The 26,717-nt window shown below is 42.1% G+C and overlaps 1 protein-coding gene across 3 annotated transcripts in view; it reads right to left on the reverse strand.

The window, feature by feature from the left end:
* Nucleotides 1–7,739: 7,739 nt before the first annotated feature.
* The window catches only part of RB195_006594 (uncharacterized protein), a gene marked incomplete at both ends in the record, with an annotated part of 36,933 nt that continues 17,955 nt past the window's right edge, over nt 7,740–26,717 (reverse strand). For 2 of the 3 annotated variants that reach the window (XM_064179769.1, XM_064179768.1), the window contains 12 exons: nt 7,740–7,787; nt 7,841–7,969; nt 10,201–10,323; nt 14,449–14,633; nt 14,725–14,800; nt 14,855–14,950; nt 21,402–21,500; nt 21,560–21,709; nt 21,783–21,883; nt 23,303–23,405; nt 23,467–23,628; nt 24,844–24,950. In XM_064179769.1, coding sequence (XP_064036700.1) covers nt 7,740–7,787; nt 7,841–7,969; nt 10,201–10,323; nt 14,449–14,633; nt 14,725–14,800; nt 14,855–14,950; nt 21,402–21,500; nt 21,560–21,709; nt 21,783–21,883; nt 23,303–23,405; nt 23,467–23,628; nt 24,844–24,950 — 1,379 coding nt within the window. The remainder of the gene's footprint in view (nt 7,788–7,840; nt 7,970–10,200; nt 10,324–14,448; nt 14,634–14,724; nt 14,801–14,854; nt 14,951–21,401; nt 21,501–21,559; nt 21,710–21,782; nt 21,884–23,302; nt 23,406–23,466; nt 23,629–24,843; nt 24,951–26,717) is intronic. The other variant, XM_064179770.1, reaches the window with a different exon arrangement.

Raw genomic sequence — 26,717 nt, forward strand, 5'->3', positions numbered from 1 at the left:
CTACGCTACACCGTCCCAGGACCATAATTTATTAAATAAAATTTTACTAGGAGCAGCGTTAGAGTTTTATTTATTATTTAAACTAAAAATTTTATTAACATCAAAAAGCGTTTTTAAGCAGTAGCCTATACAGTTTAAGGACAATCAACAATTATTATTTATGTTTCTTTCTAGGAAGAAAAGAAAACAAAAATGTATGCCGATCGTAAACGTTATCACGCAAATTTATTTGGTGCGCTGTGCACTCTATACACATACAGAAAAAATACACGTTGATTTTCCTGCACTGTTTTAACGAGAGTTTTCAACAAAACTTCTATCGTCTGTGGCATGATTTATATGGGAGACCATACGTTTTGTTAGATTTTCTTTTTTTCTTTAAAAATTCTCTTTTTTCACCATTCAATCTTCACATCATCCATCCCTGGCCTGAACTGCACCAGTTGTGAAGTTTTGATAGGAGTCACGAAATTTCTTCGGTATAAGAAAACATCCTGCAAATCTCCACCGGGACGCTAGAAAACATCAATTCAATTAACTCTCTTAAATGGTGAAATGATAAAAACTTTTGCGAGCAATAGAATCACAAATTGTGAGGGACTCTGTGAAGCAGAAAACATGTCCGATTGCGCTGAAAAAAAGGAAGCTAAAATAAACTGTGGGAACAAGAGAGAAGTTTTGTGTTGTAACACAAGCAGCCGCTTTTTTCGCGCGTGCAAAGCCATGGAAAAAAGTGCTGGCAAAGAAAATACCCGAATTTCTCCGGCAAAAAAATGTACCGTAGCGATTCTTTTTGCATTTCCACAAAAGTGAGGGACGAGGAAATCAATTTCGGAAGGTCAATGAAAAGTCAGGTTTATTCTTGAAGGCAACGCTCGCGAAGGTGCTTATTCTACCCAGCGAAGAAAGTCTTCACATTTGTGCAAGTGATGAAGTGGGATCGGGTGAGGTTCATATGTAGATAGTTACCAGGTGTACAGGCGTGAGGAATTCGTCGCGTGAAGCCGATGCTGCTGTTTTCTGGATCTGACGAGAATGTTTCCCATGTTGAAACCATTTTTTAAAGCAATTTTACGAACTCTATTTGATATTGGGAAGAGCCTCACGTCGAGAACGACAGTTTCAGTCAATGCTTCCTGTGATCGTCTTAAGCGATTCTGTTTTTCATTTTTATTTTAACCACTCTATCTCCTACTCCTGTTCATTAATTGAATCAAATAAACTAACTTGTGGAGTCATAGGGAATTACAATACTAAGGTTCGTTTTTTTTTCTCCAACTCCTCTACACAATGCAAAAAACCTCAAAATATCATTTTGAAAATCTTCCTGGGTGAAATGGTCTAATTATAAAATTGCAAATACTGTTTTTCTGAAACACAGTTCTGAGATAAGTTTGGACAATGGTTTCCTAAAAAAAAAATTTTTAACTGCAAAACTATCAGCCGTAACAAGTGCTGCACCAAATTCCTATTTTTTTTTAAATTAAAATTTTTACTATTCCTATTCCGATTTACAGTTTGAGCGCAACCTCTCATCACCTGTACTTTGCAAGTTCTGTTCTCAAAAATATAAAAAAAGCAATGTAGACACATATGAGTGAGAAAGATGTCCTGTTTTGCAATCATGATATATAATAACGAGCTTAGTCCGTGTGTCTGTGTATGTGCGTGTGTGTGTTTGTCTGTGTGTCACGAAATTTGAAAAAGGGGGTGCGACGGGCCCATCCGGCGTTGGATTGGTGTGCCGGCGCCAGATAGCTATAGAAGGGGGTGCAACGGGTCCACCGGCCCCAGATACCTATAGAAGGGGTGCAACGGATCCACTGGCGTCAGATTAGTGTGCCGGCACCAGATACGTATAAAAGGGAGTGTGACGGGTCCACCGGCGCTACATACCTCTAGAAGCGGGTGCGACGGGTCCACCGGTGTCGAATTGGTGCACCGACACCAGATAGCTTTGAAATGGGGTGTGATGGGTCCCACGGCGTCAGATGAGTGCGTAATAACTTTGTGCGGATGTTGCGAAAGGTAAATTAGACGTTGCAACCGCTCTTTATTCATGACCACTGCACGTGTTGCATTGCACCTCTATGAATCCTCCACGTATCTATTTCCTTGCACGTTTGCCTCAACTTGGTGCCATGCCTTCTTCAAAAAGTGGAAACACCCACACAAACGGCTTCTTAAATAGTACCCAACAGCTTACATGATCTGATGTGGAACTTATCTTTATCAGCACAATGATACTGTTTACGTTATTTTATGTTAAAACATCATTCTTTGATAGCTGTCGGGGAAAACAGGAGGAACACCCATACTTCGAGTAATGCTTTAGAATTGTGTCTATATTATGTAGAAACCGAAGGAGTGTTTGAAGCTAAAGTTCGAATATTCTCAAAGTGTAGAGCTGACGCGTTAGAAAGAAGACTATGAAATCTTTTGTCTTTATTTATAGTAAAAAAAGAAAGAAGAAAACGTTGCTAGAAGAAGAGAATTCTGATTTTACAGAAAATGTCACTACTATGAACTTCCATTGATCATTGAAGGGGAGCAAAGCTAAAATAACAGAAAGTCTAAAGTCCGGCTTTAGCCGGACATTCAGACTGGTAAGAGTAATAATTATGTAACTCGCTTTAATTGGGTTATAATAACAGTTGACTGAAATGTTCGCTAAGAGACTTATAAAACCTACATATGTTTGAGCTACACCTGATTATGCTTATCTTTATTTTTTTGTATTTTCTAAAATTTCTCCTTTTCTTTTTCTTTTCTTTTTATGTTATGCTTGTTTCTCATATGCAAGGAATAATAGGCAAGCTTGAAAGTTTGGAATTTTTTGTACGAGAAAACTTCTAATCAGGTCTTATGGATCTGATCATACTGCACATAACTCCTGATATCCAGAAATAAACTGGCATAATACTGTATAAATGAATAAATTAGAGGAGGAATGTACGTGAACACAGTTCAAAGAAAGAGTCCATCGTACTTTAATGTTACTTCAGGTGTGAAATATCCACGCATAATTTTTGCAATGGTGTAATTTATTCGAACCCCTTAAGACCGCAAAATTCGTCGGAATTTTCGAATATTCAAACTGATTTACCTTTTCCTGAATGAGTTCCTGAGGTGCTGGGAGCCGATGGAAAATGCTCCACTCCGAAAGGAGGGGAAGATGGACAAAATAGTTCTTCAAAAAATTTTAGTATGATAAAATTTCCACTCCACCGTTTCTTAATTCTCCTTTCTTTACACTTTGACGCTGATTATATCCATGTTTTTAGTGTTAAAATTTATGTTTTTTTCCCAAAACATTTCGCTTTTGAGCCTGATGTTAATTCGACAAAAATTTATTTATTACTGTCTCCGTGTCAATTTCTATCGTTTACACAGTTTGCTGTAAATTTTATCTTTCTTGTCACTTTTATTTTCGGCACGTCTCCGAATACTGGAGGACTTTTTCCACATATTTATGTTTACAAAAGAAAACCTTTTTGTCCCCTCACAGTTTAGATTTAAAAAAGTCTAGAATATTCGAATTCCCTAAAGAAAATATGGTCGGAGCCCCAAAATAACCCTAAAAGGATAATGAAATCGTACATTCAAGCCGTTCTTGAGAAGAAAATTGTTGCGAGCCAGAAAGGAGGCAACCCTCAGCAATAAACAACTCACCTGCGCTTTTTTTTGGCAGGTAACTGAGACAAATCGCCGGAACTCCACCAGAGTTACTGGAGCACATTCGTCATAGCACAGGTGCCGGGCAATAAGACAACAATACTCTACATATATACACCGCGGGATCATCCGAAAAGAGCCCCAGAAGTTCCCAAAAACTGCAGTAAAAAATTGCAATCGTTCCCTTCGGTATACTGTATCGTCGCAATGTTATCGGTAATCGAAGGGTTTCCCAGAGTTGTTCCTTTGTTGCAGCCAAAAATCCATGTTGATGCTTTAATAGTACACTGAAACAATTTATTCTTTCGGTCTTTTTCTATTCCATCGAAGATCTATTTCTACTGCACCGAATTCTTACAGAATAAGCGTCAACAAAAACCCGCGCCAGCACATCAATCAACCCAAAAAATGCTATTTTATTATTACTTATTTATTTTATTGGTTTCTTCTCGCTACAGTATGAAAATATTCTACTTTATTAAATTTTATTTTAGTTTTCTTTACTCAGAACAGCAAATACAAGACAAAAGTTATTTTAAAAGAAGAAAAAGAGCGCAGAAATCTTGCAGAACAAAATACATGTTTGGGTAAAAAGATGGAGATAATATTGAAATGTTCACTGTTTCAAAAATCTTTCTCACCAAAGTAATTACCTCCTCGTTTTCGAATTTTTCACCAGAATTCTCCGCAAAAGTTCTGGCTGCTCTCGAAAGGGATAAATTCCTTGCAGGGACGTTCCCCACACGATCTAGGCAGGGTTTCTGAGGCGTAAGGCAACTGAAACTTGAGTTCCACAGGTGACACAAATTCAGAGTGCACTGTAGGTTTCCACGCTAAGCCTTGGTCCTTGACAAAATAAGAAAAGGGCTAGGCTTCTCAAAATCTTGGTAATTCGCCTGAAAAAGCTTTTTAAGACCAAGTTACTACTGAAAAGCCTTCCCACCCATATTTTCCTTCTTGGGCGCTATCGACGTAGGCCTAAAATAAATCCACAAGAAAGTAGCAGATCTTACAAGGATACGATAAAGCTCTAGTGCAGGTGGCTTGTCCGATACGAAGAACCTGGAAATCGTCTCAGCTATCACAAAAAACGATGTGTCCTCCACACAAAGGGGGTGGCCAAGTGTTGCCCCAACAATGAACAGAACTGGCTCTGCTTCTCGTCTTTTTCTCTTTTTTGCTCTTCTGAAAAGTGGCACCTACAAGGTGGTGATGGTGCTTTGTTTGTTCTTGAAGGCGACCTCGACGAATCGTTGGGGATCGGTCTGTTGAAGCAAAATATTTTAATTATTCAATTCATTTAATCATTCAATTTTTATCTGTCACCCATCTAAAAGAAAATGCTAAAGCACCCTTTATCTACGTTATTTTCTCGAAGAATGATGGAGTAAACTTCATTGAACAGAACTACACTCCAGGCCTTGAATGCCGTTTTTGTCCCACTGCCCCAAATAACTTTACAATCATCCAACATATATTATTATTCTACTGCCCTAAATTCCTAAGGATGAGTCCACCCATAGATAAGTCGTAGATAGAGACCCCATGGCGTATTCCGCAGACACTTTGCCGTGGATGCCTTTGCAACAATAAGCAACTCCAAGATATTCTTTTTTTTTTGAGAAACTAAATGGGATTTCTGAAACTACCGCGTCATTGCAGCTTATTTCATGGTTCGTACTGACATGGAAAGACCAGCTGGGAAAACTTTCTAAACCGCGCGAAAAAATATAAGTTAGGTTTTTCAAGGGTTTTTCGTGCACGTGAAAAATGATTTTAGAATTTTAAGTTGGTACGTTCAGAATTTAACTTGACTCACTCTCAAGAAATCAGATGGTTCGCGACGAATTAATCCATCCGATTCTGATTTTGGGGCACGAATTAGTCGCCGTGTTAGTTATGATCAAAATTAGCACAGGAACACGGGTAAAAAAAATCATCTATACCATCCGGAACCGTGGCTAAACGATTGGGACCTCTTCGACTTCTGACATTCAAATGCATTAGCAACTAATCTCTCTCCAACTGTCGAGTTTAGAGAAGAAAAATCTGAATCTGGTGGGAAACGCTAGATTTATGATCTCTAGGTCGATTTATGTGTTATTTCGAAGGTGATGATGTGCTGGTAAGAATTTACGTAGATATTTGTCGAATAAACCTTGAAGACGGTGTAGCAGAAACGTATTCGAGAAAGAATTCCACAAAAACATTCGCAGCCTGACGCGCATGCGGTTTATAGACGCCAACGTAATGAGCCAAGGTCTTCACTCTATACACGCAACATTAACGCCGCTTGTTTTTCCGACCTGGATCAAGGCCTTCGTGAGTCAATGCAGTTTTCTTCAGCGAAGTTCCATGGAAAATGACGCTGTATTTCTGGGGGTCGTATTGGAAATGACCAAATTTCAAGTGACTATAATCCCCTCTTGTTATGACCACATGCCTATGAGTCCTAGAGTTAGGACCATTCACTGCACAATGCCTGAGGTCATCGTCCTCAACCGATAACTATAAAATAAGGGGCTTCACCACAAAATACTTCACATCTCAGCTCAACTGTGCAAATGCACAGCAATTTTCCTGAGAACCCGTTGATGACTGGAAGTTTTTGAAGAATGCGTAGTTAGCTAACGAAGAGACTAGTGACAAAATAAACTCACCACATATTAATATTCGATTTATTATGCAAATCAATAGAATAAATCAATAAATAGTGGTTTTCTCTGATTCATTGTGGAAATATCTTCTAATCGATCTATTCGCAATCATATTTTCTTAGGTAGCTGAAAGAAACGCCCTTGTCCCGCCGAATCCACCTACGAGACACCAAATAACGTGCCACGTCTGCAAAAGCAAGCGCACGTGCCTCGTCTATAAACGGGCGAAATCTATGTGCTGCTGACATCGTTCCCACCGCTCGCTGGTGGCTCATGACCCGTTTATGTCGGCGCCCACAAACCTGGCATGTTACTTGATGTCAGATTCATTGAAGAGTAAAATACGTAGGTATGGGAATATTACCGAAGAACTTAGAGTTTCCAAATGTCTGCGTATCACTGATGACAGTTATTCTATCATTTCCTCCAGCTTGTAAGTGTAATCAAAGATTTGTTTCTACAAAAAAAAACGAGAGAAACTACAGACCGCTCGAAAAAAAACCATGATGCAATCCATGATCCACAAGTCCTGATTTGTAGGAAATTTCCCATTTGAAAAAATTTACTTGTACCTTGATTAGTGGTTTTTGTCCTTCTTTTTATTTTCTTTTTCTTCTTTTCTCTTTTTCTTCCTCTTCTTTTTTTTTGTCTTCTGATCTTTCTTTCTTATTTTCCTATTCTTTTGTCTAGTGCTAGTTGTCATGCAAAAACCACCAGGAACAAATCCAAATCACTAACTAGAGGGAGAATCGATAACGGCACGCGTATGGTCGGCGTCAGACACGTTCACTCGGATAATCGCGACGCATCCGCCGCTACACGCGCTCTTCCAGGTCTTGACATATTCTGTCAGTTCCCTCGGTCGTACTCCCATCACCTTATGTGCATTCGACCGGGCGCACTCAGAACATACCCCGTAGCCCCGTGAACACAATTGATTCATGGTTTATTGTGGCTAGGCAGACTTATAACACAATTTCGGAGGTTCCGGTGGTTGGTTTCCAGGTTAGCCAGAAAATTGGGCGAGGGTGTCGCCGCGCAAACGTCTACTGTGGGTCCAACGCAATGAAGGAGCACGGGAGCTACGGATTTTTGACACGAGTGAGCGATCAATACTCACCTGAGAAATATTTCACGGATCATTCTTTTGTGTAACAATCAACCTGAACACGATCTAATAAACTATTTATTAACAGTGGTCAATGGTAACTCGGCCTCAATAGGAACTGAAGGATTATCTATCAATTTTTCCCATGGTGAACAAGTACGACAGGAACACGGTTGTGAGAGACTTCTTCCTGAAAGATCGATCCTCTGAATCCACGACTGCGCCAAGTGGGTCATGATCACTAAAAAAACTCACCCCTTCGGTGTTCATAATCGTTGAAAATGACTAGACCAACGTACTTATACCCAAATGGTCCAGTCTGTAGCTTGATCTTCAACTTCAGACTCCTGAAGAGAACTATTGGTGTTGGGGTACCGTGCTGAGACGGAAACTGACTCACCTTAGATGGAGGTCGTTTAGATTCAGGCTTGGGAATGTCGTGCTCCAATTCCACTGACTTTCCACCTGTTCCCTTCGACGAGTCTCGCTCTTCCTCTGCACCATCCGCTTTTCGTTGAAGAACAGCTTTCTGCAAATTGTCCTACTGAATTTCTTTCTTCGAGAACTACCAGCGTGAAAACCCCTTCTCTCATTATTTTTGAAATGCCAATTCTGCTACTGCACTTGTTTTTGTGCGATTTTCGAAATTAAATATATTCATCGCTCAAGACTTCAGAAGTTGAAACAACAACGGGAAATCCAGCAACAAAAGAATACAAGATCACAGAGAAAGCTCAGTTTTATCTATCGATAACTGTGATTAGGGAAGTTGTCGATAAACCAGTGAAAACTGTGTTGGTTATTCTGATCGTAACACTTCCAATCCAACTCAGAAGCATTGCGGGACATGCACACTTCCTTGATTTGATGCCACTTGATGTCCCAGATGTAATGTAAGAATAAACTGAAGTAGGTCAGAATACAATATACACATAGTCGGGTCAGAACGACATGAAGCACGGACAGTAGCGCAAGCGGCTGCGCTCGAAGTGGCGTGGTGGAGCGCTGCGGTAGGGACCGTGTAGGGATCCTCACTACCGCCATCCATCTCTGCACTTCACCACGGTCCCATCTCGATTCCAACCGTTGTCTCCGTCGCGCCGCTTCGAGCGGAGCCTCTTGCGCAATTGTCCGTGCTTCATGTCATTTTGACCCAACTATACAAACTTCGTAATCCTCAACAACGACCTAAAAACTTAGCTGTTGCAATATAATCGGTTCAAAGTGAACTACTGCTTGGAGTATTTGCGTAACGGCTGCTCTCGAAGCGGCGCAGTAAGGTCAATGGTTGCAATCGTGTTGGGGGGTAACCGTTTACTCTGTAGGTAGAGAGTAGAGCTAACAATGGCCCCACCTCGATCGCAACCGCAGGTTCCACCGCGCCACTTCGAGCGCAGCCGCTTAGGCTGCCTGCTGAGTTCGGAGCGGCGCGGGTGCGCGGTTTGGCAGCTCTGCGGTTTTGGTGGTTATTGACTATTCACAACGGTGCGCCCAACTACCACAAAAACCTCAGAGCTGCCAAACCGCGCGGCTCTGAACTCTGCGATCAGCCTTACGCCACTCAACCAGGCCTCGCGGTCGCTTTCGCCTGACTATACCTGTTTAATGTTTTACCAAGGCACCCTTCCTTTCTGGAAAATTGCAACAGAATTTATGTAAATCTTTACGCATAGATAATTACGGAAGTAATTGTCTCCTACGTACAAAGGGTCACCATCTCAAGGAAGTTTCAGTGGTTTGGTTAGATGCTCGAAACATAAACGATAATCCCAAAGAACACCTCCCTAGCGAGTGAAAGGCAGCATACCACGAGTCTGAGGTGGTGCGGATTTCAGGTGGGGTATCCGTATGCGGGGTCATAGATTATGGAAACGGGGGTAGTTCCGCTCATCTCTCCCTGCATCACTGAAAAAACCGCCTCCAGAACGCTGTTTTGTACGACGCCATCTATTGCAACGCTCCACCTCTTGCACCGCCTCCGCCCTGCGATTCGTCGAAAATCAATTCCCCCAGGCCCATAGGCAGTAAGGGACGCTACACGTGCAAGGGTGGCGCGCTGCAATAGATGGCGTCGTACAAAACAGCATTCAGGGGCCGGCTGCTTGCAGTGATTCAGGGAAAGATGAGCGGAACAACCCTGGTCTCCATAATCTACGACCCCGTATACGGATACTCCACCTCAAATCCGTACCACCTCAGATTCGTGGTATGCTGCCTTTAAGAATGAACAAAAACGATGTCTTGTTGAACAAAAGGACAGAGCGGTTGGTCTCCGATGGAAAATTTTGAACTGCAAGTTACTCCATACGAATTGAGCTCTCCTTCACGCCAAAGACAGCTTTCGTGTAGATTTTCATTGTTCGATTTTCTACAGCAGTACATATGGTTCTGAACATAGTATGCGTTTCTGTTCTGGTATGCACATAGCATACCAGAGCAGAAACGTGAAACGCGTCCAAAAATCTGAAGTCCAAATACCTCAATTCGTCCAACGAGGCAACTCTTTACATACGCAAGAGCGGCGGAACGAAAGCGCATAAAACGGTTTTTGTTGTTTGCAGCTTGCTGTAATGTATTGTTGTATCGGTGGATTTCACCACCAACTAATTAGTTATCCCACTAATTCTACAGAATTCCAGTGAGCCATTGCAGCAGTGTTTCACGTTTTGTTGTCGTTCCTGAATACATGTCAAACCCTATCTACCAGTGGAAGGAGCCCAACATCGAGAACCCCCTTTAACCACAAGATTTAGGGCTAACCTTTAGCCGTGAATTCGGATTCCTTTGTTTAGATGCTATTACGAATCGCAATGCTCGTACCACTTTGAAAAGTGATTTGGATGCACGAGATTTTTCGGTAATGGGACCACCGCTCTCTTGTTTCTAAAACCATTTGATTCAATAAACTCAAAGGAACTCAAAGAAACTCAAAGAGCACACTATATTAAGAGAAGTACAGGAAATCTCTGCACGTTTTAACCTTTCGCCTTGTGTCTTTTCTAAAATGAAAAGCACCGACAACCTTGGTTTATAGTTAGCTGCAAGTGTGTTCAACTGAATGACAATTTGCTATAGTCGGGTAAAAACGACATGAAGCTTGACGCAACTGCGAAAGGGCGCGGTGAGGCCAGCGGCTGGGATCAAGGTGGGACCGTCGCGAACGGCGGCGATGAGTGGTGCTACCAAAGGTTCCCTTTCGATCATAACAGCACCGCTTCAGGTGCCGCTTGTGGAACTGCTCCGAGCTTCATGTCGTTTTGACCTGACTATATCAACGCACGCCCTCCCTCCGCTATACGTGCAGCTTCGTTTCTCTGCCTTGTTTCTGTAGAAGGCGCATCATTTTCATTCGGTTAAAAATAAAATTTAAAAAAGCGTAGGAGCAACCGACTTCTCTTTCATATAGATCTTAAAAGCTGCGGAGAGAACAAAATAAGGATACCCGAAAGCACACTGAGGATCATTCAAGTATTCCATTGTTCATGAGGTTCCATTGATCATTATAATTCTTATTACACACTACGATTCTTAAAATGAAGTTCAGAAAGAGATAGTTAACTCAAATCCTTTGAGAAAAAAAGAAGGTACTGTTACTCAAAAAATCACATTGCAGACCAAAAAGAGTTTAATGCAGCGCCTTACAACACGCTTTAAAATAAAGTTTTTTTTAAACCATAATATCCAAAGAATAAAACAGAACCCCCATAATCTGAGAACGACCTAATAGAAGAACACCGTCTAATCTCGATAACATTTTTATTTTGAAAGAAATAGAACTACTGGACCTTGAGAATGAAGACCGCGAAGGCAATATGTGCAGCTTGCGCCCCGTCCCCACCTGCGATTCGTCGGATGAAATGAGTTGCTCATCGAGCCGTCTGAATGGGTTTCCGATGAACCGCAGGTGGGGGCGGGGCACCAGGGTGGAGCGTTGCAATAGAGAACGTCGTAAGGAACCGCATTCCGAAGCCGTCTGTTTACAGTGGTGCAGGGAGGGATGAGCGAGATACCACCCGTTTTTGCAATATACGCTCCCGTATGGACTTTGGCTCTCGGAAATCCATACCACGTCAGAATCGTGATATGCTGCCTTTAAACTGGTCAATACAGTTTTTGAACCGTGTCGTGGAAGAAAAGGGAGACCCACAGATGGGCAACGAAGCACCACAATTATCATTCGAAAGAAAGGCAATCCGGCAAGTGCTCAAATTATAGGCCGATCCGAATGCTGTATCACACTATGAAGATCTTTGAACGCAACATCAACCGCAGAATTCAAAGCACTGTCCATCTGTCCACTAATCAGTGCTGTCAGATTCGTGATATGATGCATTTAAACTGGTCAATACAGTTTCTACATACAGGTCTCGGCACCAACTGTAGCATCACCGAAGCTATGCATGCGACACGACTGCTGCCTCCAAGCAAAAAGCTGCTGCTTCTCGCGTCCCTCGATTCGGAAAAGCATTTGATCGCGTTCCGCCTGAAGTCATTTGCTACGCTTCACGACAACATACTGTCCCAAGATAGCATATAAGTCAAAATCCTCTACACTTACTCTCGAAACCGAATGCAGACAACTCCAGGAATGCAGGCGGACTTTCCTATCTCCGTCGGCCTGCATCAGTCCTGTTTCCGATGCTTTTCATAGTCGGATACCTCAGCGGAACATTTTCTGGAGCCTACATCATGGAGGCCAATTTACACCAATGACGTCATGCTGGCGTCTCAAGACAAGAAAGGACCGGAACAGCAAAATCGGTGTACCACGACAAGGTAGCAAGTTTGGGGTTACGTCTCAGCTGCAAAAAGACCGAGTTCATGATGACTTAAAGGCATCACCCCACGAATCTGAGGTGGTGCAGATTTCAGGTGGAGTATTCGTATACGGGATGGGAGACTATGGAGAGGGGGGTGATTCCGTCCATTTCTTCTTAATTGCCGTAAAAAACGGCACGGAAGATGCGGCGCCGCACAGGGCTGACGCGCTCCAGTCGAACTCCCTGCAGAAAATAGTGCGCCAAAACGCCTGAAGCCGTATCTTCCGGGCCGTTTTTTGCTGCAACTAAGAATAAATGGACGGAATCACCCCCTCTCCATAGTCTCCCATCCCGTATACGAATACTCCACCTGAAATCTGCACCACCTCAGATTCGTGGGGTGATGCCTTTAAGTGGACGAAACTGGCACCGTCGGAACTGACAGAACACACCTCCGAAGACAGCCTTTTCCAGACATCTCGTTTCGATAGTCGCATCCAGCGTCACGAGAGATTCTCGCTCAAGTAAGAGTGACATGCCGATGTGGCGAGCGACCACAGCTGCGCCCTGCGCCATTTGATCCTACCATATGTAAGAATAACGCGATTTGAGATGGGCTACTTTTGCAAGACTGCAGTTTATTGCATGCAAGCATGTTCTAGTTGAGAAATGCGATGACTCAGTTGGCCAGCTTTCTCGGTGCAACATTACAGTGATGTTATAGTAGTTTTATGTTTTTCCTCAAATTCCACCTTCATTTGAGTGGTGCGTCCTATTTCTAGAATGAAGCTTTAGAAAAACTCTTGAACTTCAATTCTAAATAGGAAACAAACTAAGAATAGAAAATGCATACATGGGCAACATACATAGCGTCGGTTTGGTGCGTTAGAGCCCAAACGCGTTAAAATTGGGTGAGACGGGTCCTACGGCGTCGAATTCATGCTCCGGAGCCAAATAGCTGTAAAATGGAGGGGAACGGGTCCCGCGGGCTCGGAGTGGTGCGCGGAAGCCACAACGCGGTAGAATAGGTTTCTGTTCCTTTGCATATTTTGACGCGATCTGACGTAGGACGTTGCTTTTTATCACTACGATAGTGATATTCACCTCATTCCATGTTAGCACATCATTCTTTGCTAATAGCTGAGAACGGAAGAAACTCATCCTACGAATAATGTTTCCAAATTGTGGAGATGTGAGAGAAACATAGATGTAAAATCAAGTTTGATTATTCTCCAAATATAAAACTGACGCGTTTATTGAAAAACCATAAAATCTTACATCTGTGCTTAAATTTTCGGATAAAAAAAATTGAAGAAAGCGTTGATAGAAGAGAAACTATTGTAACTTTTAAAAAAATCTCACTACTGTTCACGGTTACCATTTTCCCTTATGTAATTTTTATACTTTTACATGATTTAATTTGTATTTGTTCCAGGTCACGTTGTTATAAGAGTTTTTTTTTCATTTTTTTATTTCTTATTTTTTTTATTTCTTATCGATCGGTGAAGGCGAGCGAACCAAACACAAAAAAAGCCTGAAGTCCGTCCGCAGTACGTTCAGGCTGGTGTCTATATAAACAAAATAAATGAAAGTAAAAAAAAAAACTCTTATAACAACGTGACCTGGAACAAATACAAATTAAATCATGTAAAAGTATAAAAAAATAGATAATGGAAAATGGTAACCGTGAGACAAGGCGGCTCAACGTTGAGCCGAGATAGCGCGATGTCTTAAAACGTGCGCTTGCCAGACACGTGCGCTGTCGTCAATGGATTAAAGTCATCACCTCACGAATCTGAGGTGATACGGATTTCAGATGGAGTATTCTTATACGGGATAGTAGATTATGGAGAAGGGGTGATTCCGTCCATTTCTTCCTAATTGCCGTAAAAAACGGTCCGGAAAATGCGACGCGTGCCAAGGCTGGCGCGCTCCAATCGAACTTTTTGTAGAAAATAGCGCGGCGAACCGCCTGAAGCCGTATCTTCCGGGCCGTTTTTTACGGCCTCCAAAATCTGCGATACCGTAAACGAATACTCCACCTGAAATCCGTACCACCTCAGATTCGTGGGGTGATGCCTTTAAGAACCAAATTTTTTACTTTACTAATTTAGACCGAGTTCAAGCAACAGAATCTGATTTTGACGTTCACGGATCCGCCGAAAGCCAATACGTTTTTTGTGAGTGACGCTGTCATCATACTAACCAAACCTGATTAAAGCTCTCTATGAAAGAATGTGAAACTTACGCGGACGCCACGAGAGTTGCGTGACGATGCGCTAGAACTTGTGGAGGTATTTCGGAAAACCGTACGTCGCGTAGAAGCAGTGACAGAGGACCGATCCGTCGTTCCCGATCCCACAGTGAGAACGTCAGGCGAATGTGAACGCGGGCTATCGCCGTTCTCCATGGACATGGATCCGTTGGTACTTGCTGGAATTCGTTGAAACCTCTACTACTCTCGTCGTAACATCAAAGCTGTTCCAGCCAGCTCGACCACAATCACAATCACATAAGCACTGACCGACCGTCTTCCCTTCGAGTTGATACCATACGGGACAAGTGGTGTCCCAGTCGTAGTCACGGAGGCTAATTGCCGCCTTTAATATAGTTAGGAAAAAGAAAAAAACAGTTACAAGTACGGATTCCCCTACCTCTGCAATCGGTGCGTTTTGTGTAAGAAGATCTTTGTGCCAAACACTTACGACCAGCTGATACTGCTCCAACTCAGATTTCGTTATTCTTGGAAACTGAAATCAGTTTTTTTGCTTATACTTTTTTTTAGTGCTTTTGCGTCCAAAATAGCAAAATTTCTCAGAAAAAAAGGAAACAAATGCGGTGAGGTCCGCTAAAATAAAAATCATTTACTGCATCCAGGTTTTGAACAAAAAATTGCTGAGACTCTCACGCTTAAACTAGACATAAGAAAAAGATTGTCGGAAAGAATTCGCGTGGTTCAAGTTGCATCTTCTATGTATTTGGTATGCAATAAAAAGCAGACATTGATGGAAACTTCGTTCTGAAGCAGAAAAGCACATCCACGAATCGAAATGTCGAGAGAAATATTGACGGAAAACGGACACAACAACGGACATGGTGGAAGTTTTGATAACTGCGACTAAACGAAAACAGAACTTTAAAGTCAGCGTATCACAAAGGTGACGATCTTGGGGTTTCTGTAGGCAAATATAGAATTCAGATGATTACGAGTGTGAGTATGGACCACTCAGTTCCTTCTGGTCGTTATACACGTGGTGTCAGAACGGATTTTGTCCCTACGAAGTACGTGAAAGGGCGCCACTTTTGTACACGAGTCGGTTTTCTCAGTCGCTTATCGCTTTTCTCAGTGCCCAGTCGTTGGTTTTACTTGAATAGGCGGCTGATTAGACCTCATTGATCCTTGACGGTTCACCCGTTGATGCGGCGCGTGCGCAAGGGTGGCGCGTTTCTACGTATCGCGTGCGAACAAATGCCGTTTTTCGGACGATTAGGGGAAATTGAACGGGCCATGTCCATGCTCCACCTCGAACAATATATTTCGCGACTGAAATCTCAACATCGCCAGTTTCCTGCTGCGCCGCCTTTAAAGAATACTGATGAGCAAAAGAAGTTCAAAAGATTTGTTAGCCACTGAGAAGTTCAGAAAGCCAAGAAAGTAATGAAACCTCAATCAGAAGAATTGTAAGATAATAGTGTGCCAGAAGCAGAAATAAATAATACGAGCTGATATTTGGCAACATAAGGGACGTCTTGAAAGCAGAAATCTGTGGAAGCCTGCCTTTGATATACATTTATCTATAAATTCCCACTGTGAAGGAACAATCTATCCTCCTACTGAGGTTAGGGTAGCGATTTTTCCAACTTCGTAAACACTTCTACAAAGAAAGACGGAACTTAACTTCAAAAAATAGTGAAAGCAGAGTTTAACGGGAGTCCAACATGGCAATGTGGCGACGTTATGCCTTAAGTGAATAGATCCTGACTGGAACAGTCTAGATCCTCAAAGCCGATTATAGAAATTCGAAGCCAACAATTACGTCAATCGAAAAAGCCCGCAGCGCGGAGAACTAGTTTGACCGGAAGAATCAAAGTGGAGAAGAAAAGCAACAACAGTAGAGCAGCGTTGGATACTAATGCGCTAATGTGCACTCTTTTGTTATTTAAAAACAATAACAAGTCATTGCTGGCAATAGCAGAACAATTTATTTTTTGCCGAGTGTCAAATGCTAACATTAAAAGTGTAAACAAAGCATGCAGGAGTTAAGTCGTAGCTTACTTTTTTGAAAACTATGAAAAGTTCTTATGCAAGTAATTGTTCGTTCAATCTTGAATTAAACCATCCATTGGGTTCTAGTTATTGTGATATAGAGAAAACATACCGTGTTTGTCATGAGACACCAAAAAAACAAATTTTCAAGCACATGTGTTAGTTTGTAACCTAACAAACAGTTAGATTACTGGAGTATACTCTGATCAGTCGATCGATTATGGGTAAAAATTAATGCGTTCATAGATGGCACCAAGTGTGTTCAACCTGGCAAACGCGACGCGTCAACCGCAACGCCCACTCTCTTCGTTGTTGCGCACATATTCCACGTTGACTAGAGTGACTATGGCTTTGCGTAGTGACACCAAATGAGTGAAATCCAAGACCTAGGACTGATGAGTTCTGTGACTTTTTTCGTAATCTCAAATGATTTTCTGTTCTCATTTATCATTCACATGTTGCTGCAAGAAATACCATCTTTGTTGTTGTTTCTCTGCACGCACTCGCTGCACACCCTGCATAACCACCAAATTTATCTCTGGACGTGAGCAGTGGACACTTTGAGTACGCATCCAATATACTTGCTGTTTGAATGAATAAGATGCGATTGGAACGAAACTATCGACTCCGTCTATTCACACCGCACAGTCCACAATTATTTGTTTACCTGACGTAAGATAGTATAATCGGATTTAGTTTAGGGACCTGACCCCTCATCGAATGGGTATTATCAGTCTTCAAGCGACTGGCTATGTTTTACCGCTGTGTGAAGGATTTCCGTAGTCAAATTGGAAAGCACTTTATCCAATCCAGATGGATTTGCCCGTCGCGTTTAACCAGATGAATGAATGATATTGGGGTCGTGGACGGAACTCGAGATTTTGGCGCGCTGTCCGCTGTCAGGATACCACGAAATTGGCGGTGTTCGGATCTCTCGAGAAAAAGATGCAATTCGGGACTGATGTCAGCGTGACCACGCTGAATCTCCCCTCTTTCCTCTCTAAGAAACAGCGTGAGAAACGTCCTTCCGTTACTATTTTTCCTACGAAGCGTCCAACAACGCGTCATACTCGTATACGAGCCGGTTCGTTGCTGTTACGTGGCTTGGCTGCACGTTCGCGGACGCGGTGCGTGCGAGATTGGCACGTTGCAAGGTGCCTCGGAGAAAAAATCGTAGTGGAAGGCCGTTTCTTATGCCGTCTTTAAGAACAATTAAGTGGAATTGAGCGTGAATGCGCGATTATTTTATCTGCACCCTCTAAACACTATCTTTTCTCGAAGAGATCCGTTAATTTCGTCAAGAGATTGTCAATTTCGTGATGTGCTGTTTTTAAAGCCAAATCACTGTCCTGTTCCTTGCGATACCTTCTCGTTTAACTTTATAAAGAAGTCATTCTGGAGCATCATCTTCTCCACATAAATACTACTGCTTGCTGACAATCTTTTTTGCGTTTGGAAATGACTATCAAAATATTTCAGTCCCCATTTATCCGTTCTGTGATATTTAACCGGATAGTTTTTACAGATGGCTGCTAGGCAGAAACGAATGTTTCGATCTCAAGACGTTTCTTCTCTTCATATTTTTCATTCTCTTATCTTCTTATTTTATTAACTGCTAGTTTCATCTTCATTGTGATCGCACTTAATCTATTTTTCGATGGACCAAATCGTTTGGCGAGGTGCTCTCCTACTGTGCAAACGTTGTCCATCAGGATTTAATTAATCTCTGCGCAAAAAAAAAAACTCTTTGGAAAGTAATGACAACGTAGAATCGCAGGCATTTTGCACACTCTGTCGGTGTTCGGGAAAAATTTCGATGTTTAACTTTCTCCAGTCGAAAAGGACCCGGTTTGCAACCATCACAGCAAGATCACGAAAAACTTTCTACTAATCCTAAACTATGACAAACGTTGTTTATCTCTCTTACACAGATATTTACATGGTTGGAAAACTGAGTAAGTCTGATGTTCCTGACATCCCTGAAGTTCAGGATTCTGATCGTATTCCTCCTGGTGGAGGTGGGCCGATCCCAGCAGCAGTGCAACGCTGGGCCGACCCGTGACGAGGGGCGAGCAAGCCCACAACCTCATCCGGTCCCAAAAATCAAATAACCTTAACGAGACTCATTCGAATCTCTATCGAAGGTTAATTCGATAAGAACAGAAACTAAACTTTGATCTTAGCCAAAAGGCCGAGAAGCGATACAGGTAGGTGCCACCACCTGCTGCCGCTCGGCCGCTGAGTCGTACTCATTGCGGGGACGCTGCGCTGCACTGTTGCACTCTCGTAGCGAAAACAGATGCATGTGAGAAAAAGCCATGACAACAAAAAACAATGGAGAGGAAATTAATTTGATGGCCATGTCCTCGTAGTGTGATGATGGTTGTTCCCACACCAAACTAAGCAGAAACTCCATGCCTACGTTGCGTTAGATCCACAAATATCCCTACGTTTACCTGTGTTCCTCATGCGTAAGCGTCGTTGAGCCACCCCCAGCGAGTGCGACTCATCTGTTGAGAGTGAGCAGGTGTTGACTCTTACTTGCATCGCTTCCTGGCCTTCAGGCTAAGATCAAAGTTCAAGTCTAGTCTCAGTTCTTATTGAATTACCCTTTGTTAGAGATTTGACTGAGTCTCGTTAAGGTTAATTGACTTCTGCGGCTGGGTCACGGGTCGGGTCATCGCGCCGTCGCACCAGTGAAGGTACCGGTTGTAATCTACTTCTCTTAGTTTCAGTGCATCCAATCCCGAGGTTGTGGAAAGATCACGAAAGTGTAGCTACGAAAAAAAAAGATAAAAAGTTAATCAGTATGAGTGTAACTTCCTACGTCATGCAGCACAAGAAAAAGTAAATCAAGACATTTTTGGTGATGTGTATATGGACATTGATACTATAGTTGTATTCGGCGACCACAGCTCGTGCTCGCAGTTAAGAAGCATCAATTCATTATTCTGATTTGACCAATCTAGGGATTGGATGCACTGAAACTAAGAGAAGTAGATTTCAACCGGTACCTTCACTGGTGCGACGGCGCGATGACCCGACCCGTGACCCAGCCCCAGAAGTCAATTAACCTTAACGAGACTCAGTCAAATCTCTAACAAAGGGTAATTCAATAAGAACTGAGACTAGACTTGAACTTTGATCTTAGCCTGAAGGCCAGGAAGCGATGCAAGTAAGAGTCAACACCTGCTCCCTCTCAACAGATGAGTCGCACTCGCTGGGGGTGGCTCAACGACGCTTACGCATGAGGAACACAGGAAAACGTAGGGATATTTGTGGATCTAACGCAACGTAGGCATGGAGTTTCTGCTTAGTTTGGTGTGGGAACAACCATCATCACACTACGAGGACATGGCCATCAAATTAATTTCCTCTCCATTGTTTTTTGTTGTCATGGCTTTTTCTCACATGCATCTGTTTTCGCTACGAGAGTGCAACAGTGCAGCGCAGCGTCCCCGCAATGAGTACGACTCAGCGGCCGAGCGGCAGCAGGTGGTGGCACCTACCTGTATCGCTTCTCGGCCTTTTGGCTAAGATCAAAGTTTAGTTTCTGTTCTTATCGAATTAACCTTCGATAGAGATTCGAATGAGTCTCGTTAAGGTTATTTGATTTTTGGGACCGGATGAGGTTGTGGGCTTGCTCGCCCCTCGTCACGGGTCGGCCCAGCGTTGCACTGCTGCTGGGATCGGCCCACCTCCACCAGGAGGAATACGATCAGAATCCTGAACTTCAGGGATGTCAGGAACATCAGACTTACTCAGTTTTCCAACCATGTAAATATCTGTGTAAGAGAGATAAACAACGTTTGTCATAGTTTTGGATTAGTAGAAAGTTTTTCGTGATCTTGCTGTGATGGTTGCAAACCAGGTCCTTTTCGACTGGAGAAAGTTAAACATCGAAATTTTTCCCGAACACCGACAGAGTGTGCAAAATGCCTGCGATTCTACGTTGTCATTACTTTCCAAAGAGTTTTTTTTTTGCGCAGAGATTAATTAAATCCTGATGGACAACGTTTGCACAGTAGGAAAGCACCTCGCCAAACGATTTGGTCCATCGAAAAATAGATTAAGTGCGATCACAATGAATATGAGATGGTGATAATTAATTATTCTGCTTGGTGAATTCATTCGTTCGGATTCACCGAATTAGTGTTGAAGAGAAGAAAATGATATTGTATCCGAACCAAAACTGGATTTTGACCATTGCTTTTCACTCACTAGGAGTGTAAGTAACAGCTCTTTTTTTCCTATGGTGGTTTTTCCAGAGGAAAACACGGAAAAATAACAGATAAATTAGAGCTGTTCGAATTCATGAGACAAAACTCACAACTACGACAAGGAGTTGTCCGGAGCAGCCAGCGCCGATGGTCAAATGAGCGAATTGTCCATGTTTTCGCACAAGAAACGAGATGACAAGTTCTTAGTTGTAGCCGTAGAAAAATTGCTTGTTAATTGCACGACGAGCGTTAATCGCAGAACCAATTCAGAGAATCTTCAATGCTTAATTTTCTGCGTCCCATTTCTATTCTCAAGCGCCAACAAATCACTTCATTGCAAGAAATTGAACATCCAAGACTCGAATAGTTTTTTTCCTGGTAGCACATAAAAATAAGGAACCTTCCATCGAAGCCAAATGGCGGCATTAGTTGGATCTTCAGAAGTAACCACTACTAAGCTCCTTCTGATCCTATGATTACCTCACATTATCACAATTAGAAAATGGCGTAAAGAAATAGGGAAAATAATGAAACTAAGGAAATTTCTTAGAAATTTGGTACTGATAGAAAGGAAAATAGTTCTGAAAACCTATTAAAACGTTTAAAATAAAGTTAAAATCGGCAAACTGATGTGGGATGGCCTTGATCTTATCCCATAACGACAGGAACAAATGAAGATAAAGAAGAAAAAAGGAAAGGCAACGTTCGGTTCACCTTAAGAATTTGGTCGAACACTGGGTCAGCGTCAGCTTTGCGAGGAGTCGTCTTGTTCTTCAAGACTGTCGCAGAAGAATCTCGAGGGACGAGCAGCACCTGAGACTTTTTCGCTCACGCATTTCTCATTTTCTCCGATATTTTTCGTGGACGGTTACCTTCACATACGGATTTGGCCTATGACTACCGAAATGTGGCAGAGACCTGCACTGAATCACGTGCACACAAAAACATGCCGAACGAATGTCGTAGCTGAGAATCAGCTGTATCTCACCGAGGAACGTCGTTTTTTCGCAAGTTGCTTGTGACTAAACGATTAGTTCAGGACGAAAAGCATTGGAAAGTTCTCGGAATCATTCCTAAAATCGCCATAAAACATACCGCAACACTTGACCTCGTACAAACGTCGCCGGAGACTTCGGTGGCGAATGAAGTGACCGAAAGCGAGTCGCGACTGCTAGCAGGAGTGACATGATCCACTTCTGAAGGAGTTACCAGTTTATTAAAAACATTTAGAAGCATTCTCTCCTACCGTACTATTTCTCGTAACAGTGCTATGAGCGGAACTACGGTGAAATACACACGTAAAAAGTTCGCCAATCCGTATAAACCTTTGAATACACTTTTTTTTTGTATGTGTTTCTTTTTGTTCTTCTAATCTGTGAGAATAACTTTAAGAAAAGACTTCTCAGTTTTGATACCTCCCAAGTATTATCGCAACCCATAGCTAAACGGCTGCGCAACAGTAACTCTTCATACCATGTGCAGCCTCTGCAAATTTGTATTTGTCTTTCGTTATTTCCTCAGAATTTTTCCTGAACAGATCAGAAACTGTGATGCGTAGCATCGATATGTTCGTGGTGAAAATTTCAAACCCATTCGTGATTCAAAAACTACGCAATTAGTTTCAGTTGGAGAAGGAATTAGTTAAAGAATTTGGAAGAATTTCAATTCCATTATTATGATTATATTATGTTCTGAACCGAGCTATGTCAATGAATGGATAACAAATGACAAGTTGAAAATACAATAACAATATAAGCGATGATAAATAGCATATATTTGTAGCAAAACGCTTCGTTTCCCTCCCATTTAGAGAGGAAATGTAAGAAAGAAAAAAGAATGGAAGTCGGAAAAGTGCCAAAAATTTGCGCACGCAGACAGAATCGAGTTGGGCCTTTGAGAGTTCAGTTCTTTGTTCTCTTTCGATCTGCGGTAGTTCAGTAATTCACCATTGCATCAGGAACAACGTGCATACATATGGAAGAAAGAAGTATGTGGACATTGTTTCTCAGGAAAACATTGCCATTTATTTCAACTCTCATGCTCTCTCCCGTAGATTCATACTCGCGAACACCCACTTCATTGCTATTTCTTACTTCTCTGCAGTAAAATGTTCTGAACAAAATTGAAGGAAGCATCAGGAGAAAATTTTTGATGCTAGATTCGTTCCACTAGCGGGATGGTTTGGAAAGCAGTTTATTCATGCAGTAGCAAAACCACCCATAGATCCAAGAAACACAGGAATGAAGAGCACCTGATGAATAGGATCATCCAACGAGGCAACTCTTTACAGTCATAGAATTGAAGAGACGGAACCTTGTGAAGTCAAATATTGGTGAAGCTACTCGACAAAGCAAGTCTCAACAACTGTACGAGTAGTACTTAATATTACTAATAATATTATTTAATATCCAGCGTAAACAGTTGCCTCATTGGTAATCTGATACTTCTGATGATCCTGATCCCTGTGATTCCTGGAGTGCAGTGTTCTGTGTTTTCACTGTGACCTTTGCAAAGTGAGTCTACCTGGTGGCGATTAGGTCCTGGCAGTGAACAGGACTCTACATTGAAAACTTCCTCGTACTATGCCTTAAAAGGTCAAAGAAATGTTTCCTCACTATACATTCTTCCATCCTGACTCCCGGATCGTGATTGTAGTGAAATTCCGGACGACCGGCGTGACTCTCTACCAGAAACGTCGAGACGATCGGATGCTTGTGCCTAGCGAAGATTAGCTGCATAATTGTAATGAAATTCATATTACACAGTCATAAATCCTCACCTTCACTTTCCTCACGGTAACAGGACCCTGTGAAGGAAGTCGTTGTCTTCTCACTGCGTTATCGCAGACAGGACTCGAAGGTTCAACGGCCTCATATTCGCCCGCTGCTGATGTTCGTCCAGTTGTCCTGTTCGCACACAAGCGGTCTTTGCTTGTGGGACGCTGAGATAAATTTGGATTCGTTGTCGTCTGCGAGTGCGCACCGCTCTCGCCCTCTACTGAGTCCACCTAGGATGAGCTACGTGTCTACGACGAAGGCAAGCACTCTTGCGTTCAAGGCAATGCGTATTAGCACGGCGGAACTGCTCTACATGGTGATGCAGGCCGCCTGCACCGTAGACGACGAAGACCACGGCTGCTATTTGTCTCGGGGAGGGAGTCAGGGTTATGGCAACCCGGAATTTTGCACATTAAATCGGCTATTAAATAGTTGCAGCCAAGCTTCCACAGAGTTTTCCTTCGCAATCCTCCCTAGCTTAACAGAGTTTCATTCAGCTTCAGTTTTCAGGAAACGCATGGCAGGTAATGCGGCGGCAAATCTCACCGGAACGCTCCCCTTCTTTTACCCCCTCCTCCTCTCACAAAAATCTTAGCGCCGAATCATATATAGTGATAGGAAAAACGCAACTAAAGGATGTATGAATCTCTACATAGCAGTTAACCTCACACTATATTATGTCCCGTTTGATCGAATGCTTTCCGTAGCGACCACATTTATAGTCTGGTGAAAAACTCGCCATTTTCGTGCTAGTTTCGTGTTTCTTTTTCGCATGTCAGGATTTAAAGGCATCACTCCACGAATCTGAGGTGGTACGGATTTCAGGTGGAGTATTCGTATACGGGATCGTAGATTATGGAGAGGGAGGTGATTCCGTCCATTTCTTCCTAATTGCCGTAAAAAAAGGCCCGGAAGATACGGCTTTGGGCGTTCTGGCGCGCTATTTTCCACAAGGAGTTTGACTGGAGCGCGCCAGCCTTGTGCGCGCGCCGTATCTTCCGGACCGTTTTTTATGGCAATAGGAAGAAATGGACGGAATCACTTCCCTCTTTATAACCTACTATCCCATATACGAATAGTCCATCTGAAATCCGTACCACCTCAAATTCGTGGGTGATGCCTTTAAACATGCGGCAATCCCTCAGTTTCGTGCTCCGCACGTCATCGAAGATAATCCGCAATGATAAAAATCCCTTTAACGTTCACTATGAGGGGGAATCACTTATAGTGACGAAGAAAGCGGTGCGGCTCTGTTTCTTTTCGTAAGTTACCACTCACGCAATATTACACTACAGACCAGAACCCCCGAAAAGACCATGGATAACAGGAATGAGTAACAGGGAATTCTCTGGAAGTATATTGGACAAGGAAATAGATACCATTTGGGCGTGCTGCCTCATGTCTGGATTAGGTGCACCTGTGGCATGAAGATTCGTGACTTTGTCGTTTCGCATTTTTGCGCCTTGCGCGTTTCCACTGGGATGAGCTGAAAAGAGTTCACCATGGATTGAGAAGATTTGATGTTGATCTCAAACAAAAGGACGTGGATCACACTTCATAAGCCCAATCATGAACTACAGAAATATTCAAATAGTCGAAAAATCTGATGGATGAGTATCTAACCCCTGTAGTAAAGTAGGAACGAAATGCGTTAATACCGAAGGAAGAAAAAGGAAAAGAAGGAAGAAAGGTGAGGAATCAGTATTATGAGGAAAGAAAGAAGATTATGACTAAGTGATCAAAAAGAGAATAAAGTGGAGCAAAAGCGATGAATCTAATTAAAATTAAATTAATTAAGAAAATAAAGGGTTGAACGAAGTAATGTGCAGCACGTTCTAAAGAAAGAAAGAAAGAAGAGTAAAGGTGAATAAGTGTATCTGTAAATATCAGGCCTAACAAAAATAAATGGCATCTATAAAAGCAGAGCGTGTACGTTGTAGCATTGTAGATTTGGATGTTAAAACCAAAATCGCACTGCAAATCCTGGAAAGCACGTTACTGGAGATGTGAAGTGAATTTCACTATTGAAGAAAATCAAATTTCTCCACGAAGAAATTCCAATAAAGATGTGAATTATGCCAAGATATAATAACCGCTGTCAAACCAACAAAGAGTAAAAACAATTTCTCTACTTTCTCTCTCGGATTCGTGGCCGCCGTTAGGAATGCGAAATAGATCTCCCTTTAACTACAATAAAATTATGACCAGTTTGTTAGTTTTTGAGCTCTCAGGCGCTTGCAGTTTCATTAAATTGTCCACTTTCGTGCAACGTTCCCTTTCATCGTCTCTATCAGATCAAAGGAAACGGATTTCAGAAAAAGAATCGTAACAGGCTCAACGACATTTCGCGCTGGTCTCGGCAGGACAATGATTATTTCCAATAGAAACTAGGAAATTATAAAAAGAAGAGCCGAGCAACGTCATAGAGCTGTTAATGAGCTCTCTACGGCATACCAGATTTCCGAGCAAAGTTTCGAAAATAAGTCTAAGTTTAAAAAAAGGTGTAATGTTTTCAACTTTGAGGTCCGATTAAGAATAAAAAATATTTCATTACCATCATTTTCTGCGAACAAAGTAGCCAGTTGTAAGAAGGAAGAACTAATAAATGAATGAGTGGATGAATGAGTTACTGATTGAAAGAATGAACGAATGAGCGAATAAATAGGTGAATGGACGAATTAGTAAATGAATCAATGAATAAGTGGATGAATGAAAGGATGAATGAATGAATGAGTAAATAATTATGTAAATGAACGAATGGTGGTTGTATGAGTGAGGAAGTGAATGAATGAATGGATGAATGAATGGATGAATGAAAAGATTTGAAGTAAGTGAAGAACAGGAAGTGAACGGGCACCAGAGATCTTTTCATGTCCAACTTCTGGACAGCTGACAATCATCACGCGTAATCTTGCTCAACGATCTCTGCGTACACGATTCGTTAATGGCAACATCTACAGGAGATCTGGAATCGTTTCAAGTTTGAAGGACATCACGTGGTCCAGTTACGCTAGCGTTTTGAAGTTTACTACATTAAAACGATATTTATACATATATACATATTCGATACGCTTGCACATTTTTGAATATATATATACACATATATAACTCTAAAATATAGATAGATATTTAAACGAAAAATTTGTCTATAATAGAAAAATCACCTTAACTAAAAAGAACGAAACATACTAGGAAGAAGAAATCGATGGCCATGCGGTACTCTTTAAAATCACGATGTAATGTACTTGAATGT

The sequence above is a fragment of the Necator americanus genome, chromosome I (assembly GCF_031761385.1).
Source record: "Necator americanus strain Aroian chromosome I, whole genome shotgun sequence".
In the NCBI taxonomy this organism is placed as follows: domain Eukaryota; kingdom Metazoa; phylum Nematoda; class Chromadorea; order Rhabditida; family Ancylostomatidae; genus Necator; species Necator americanus.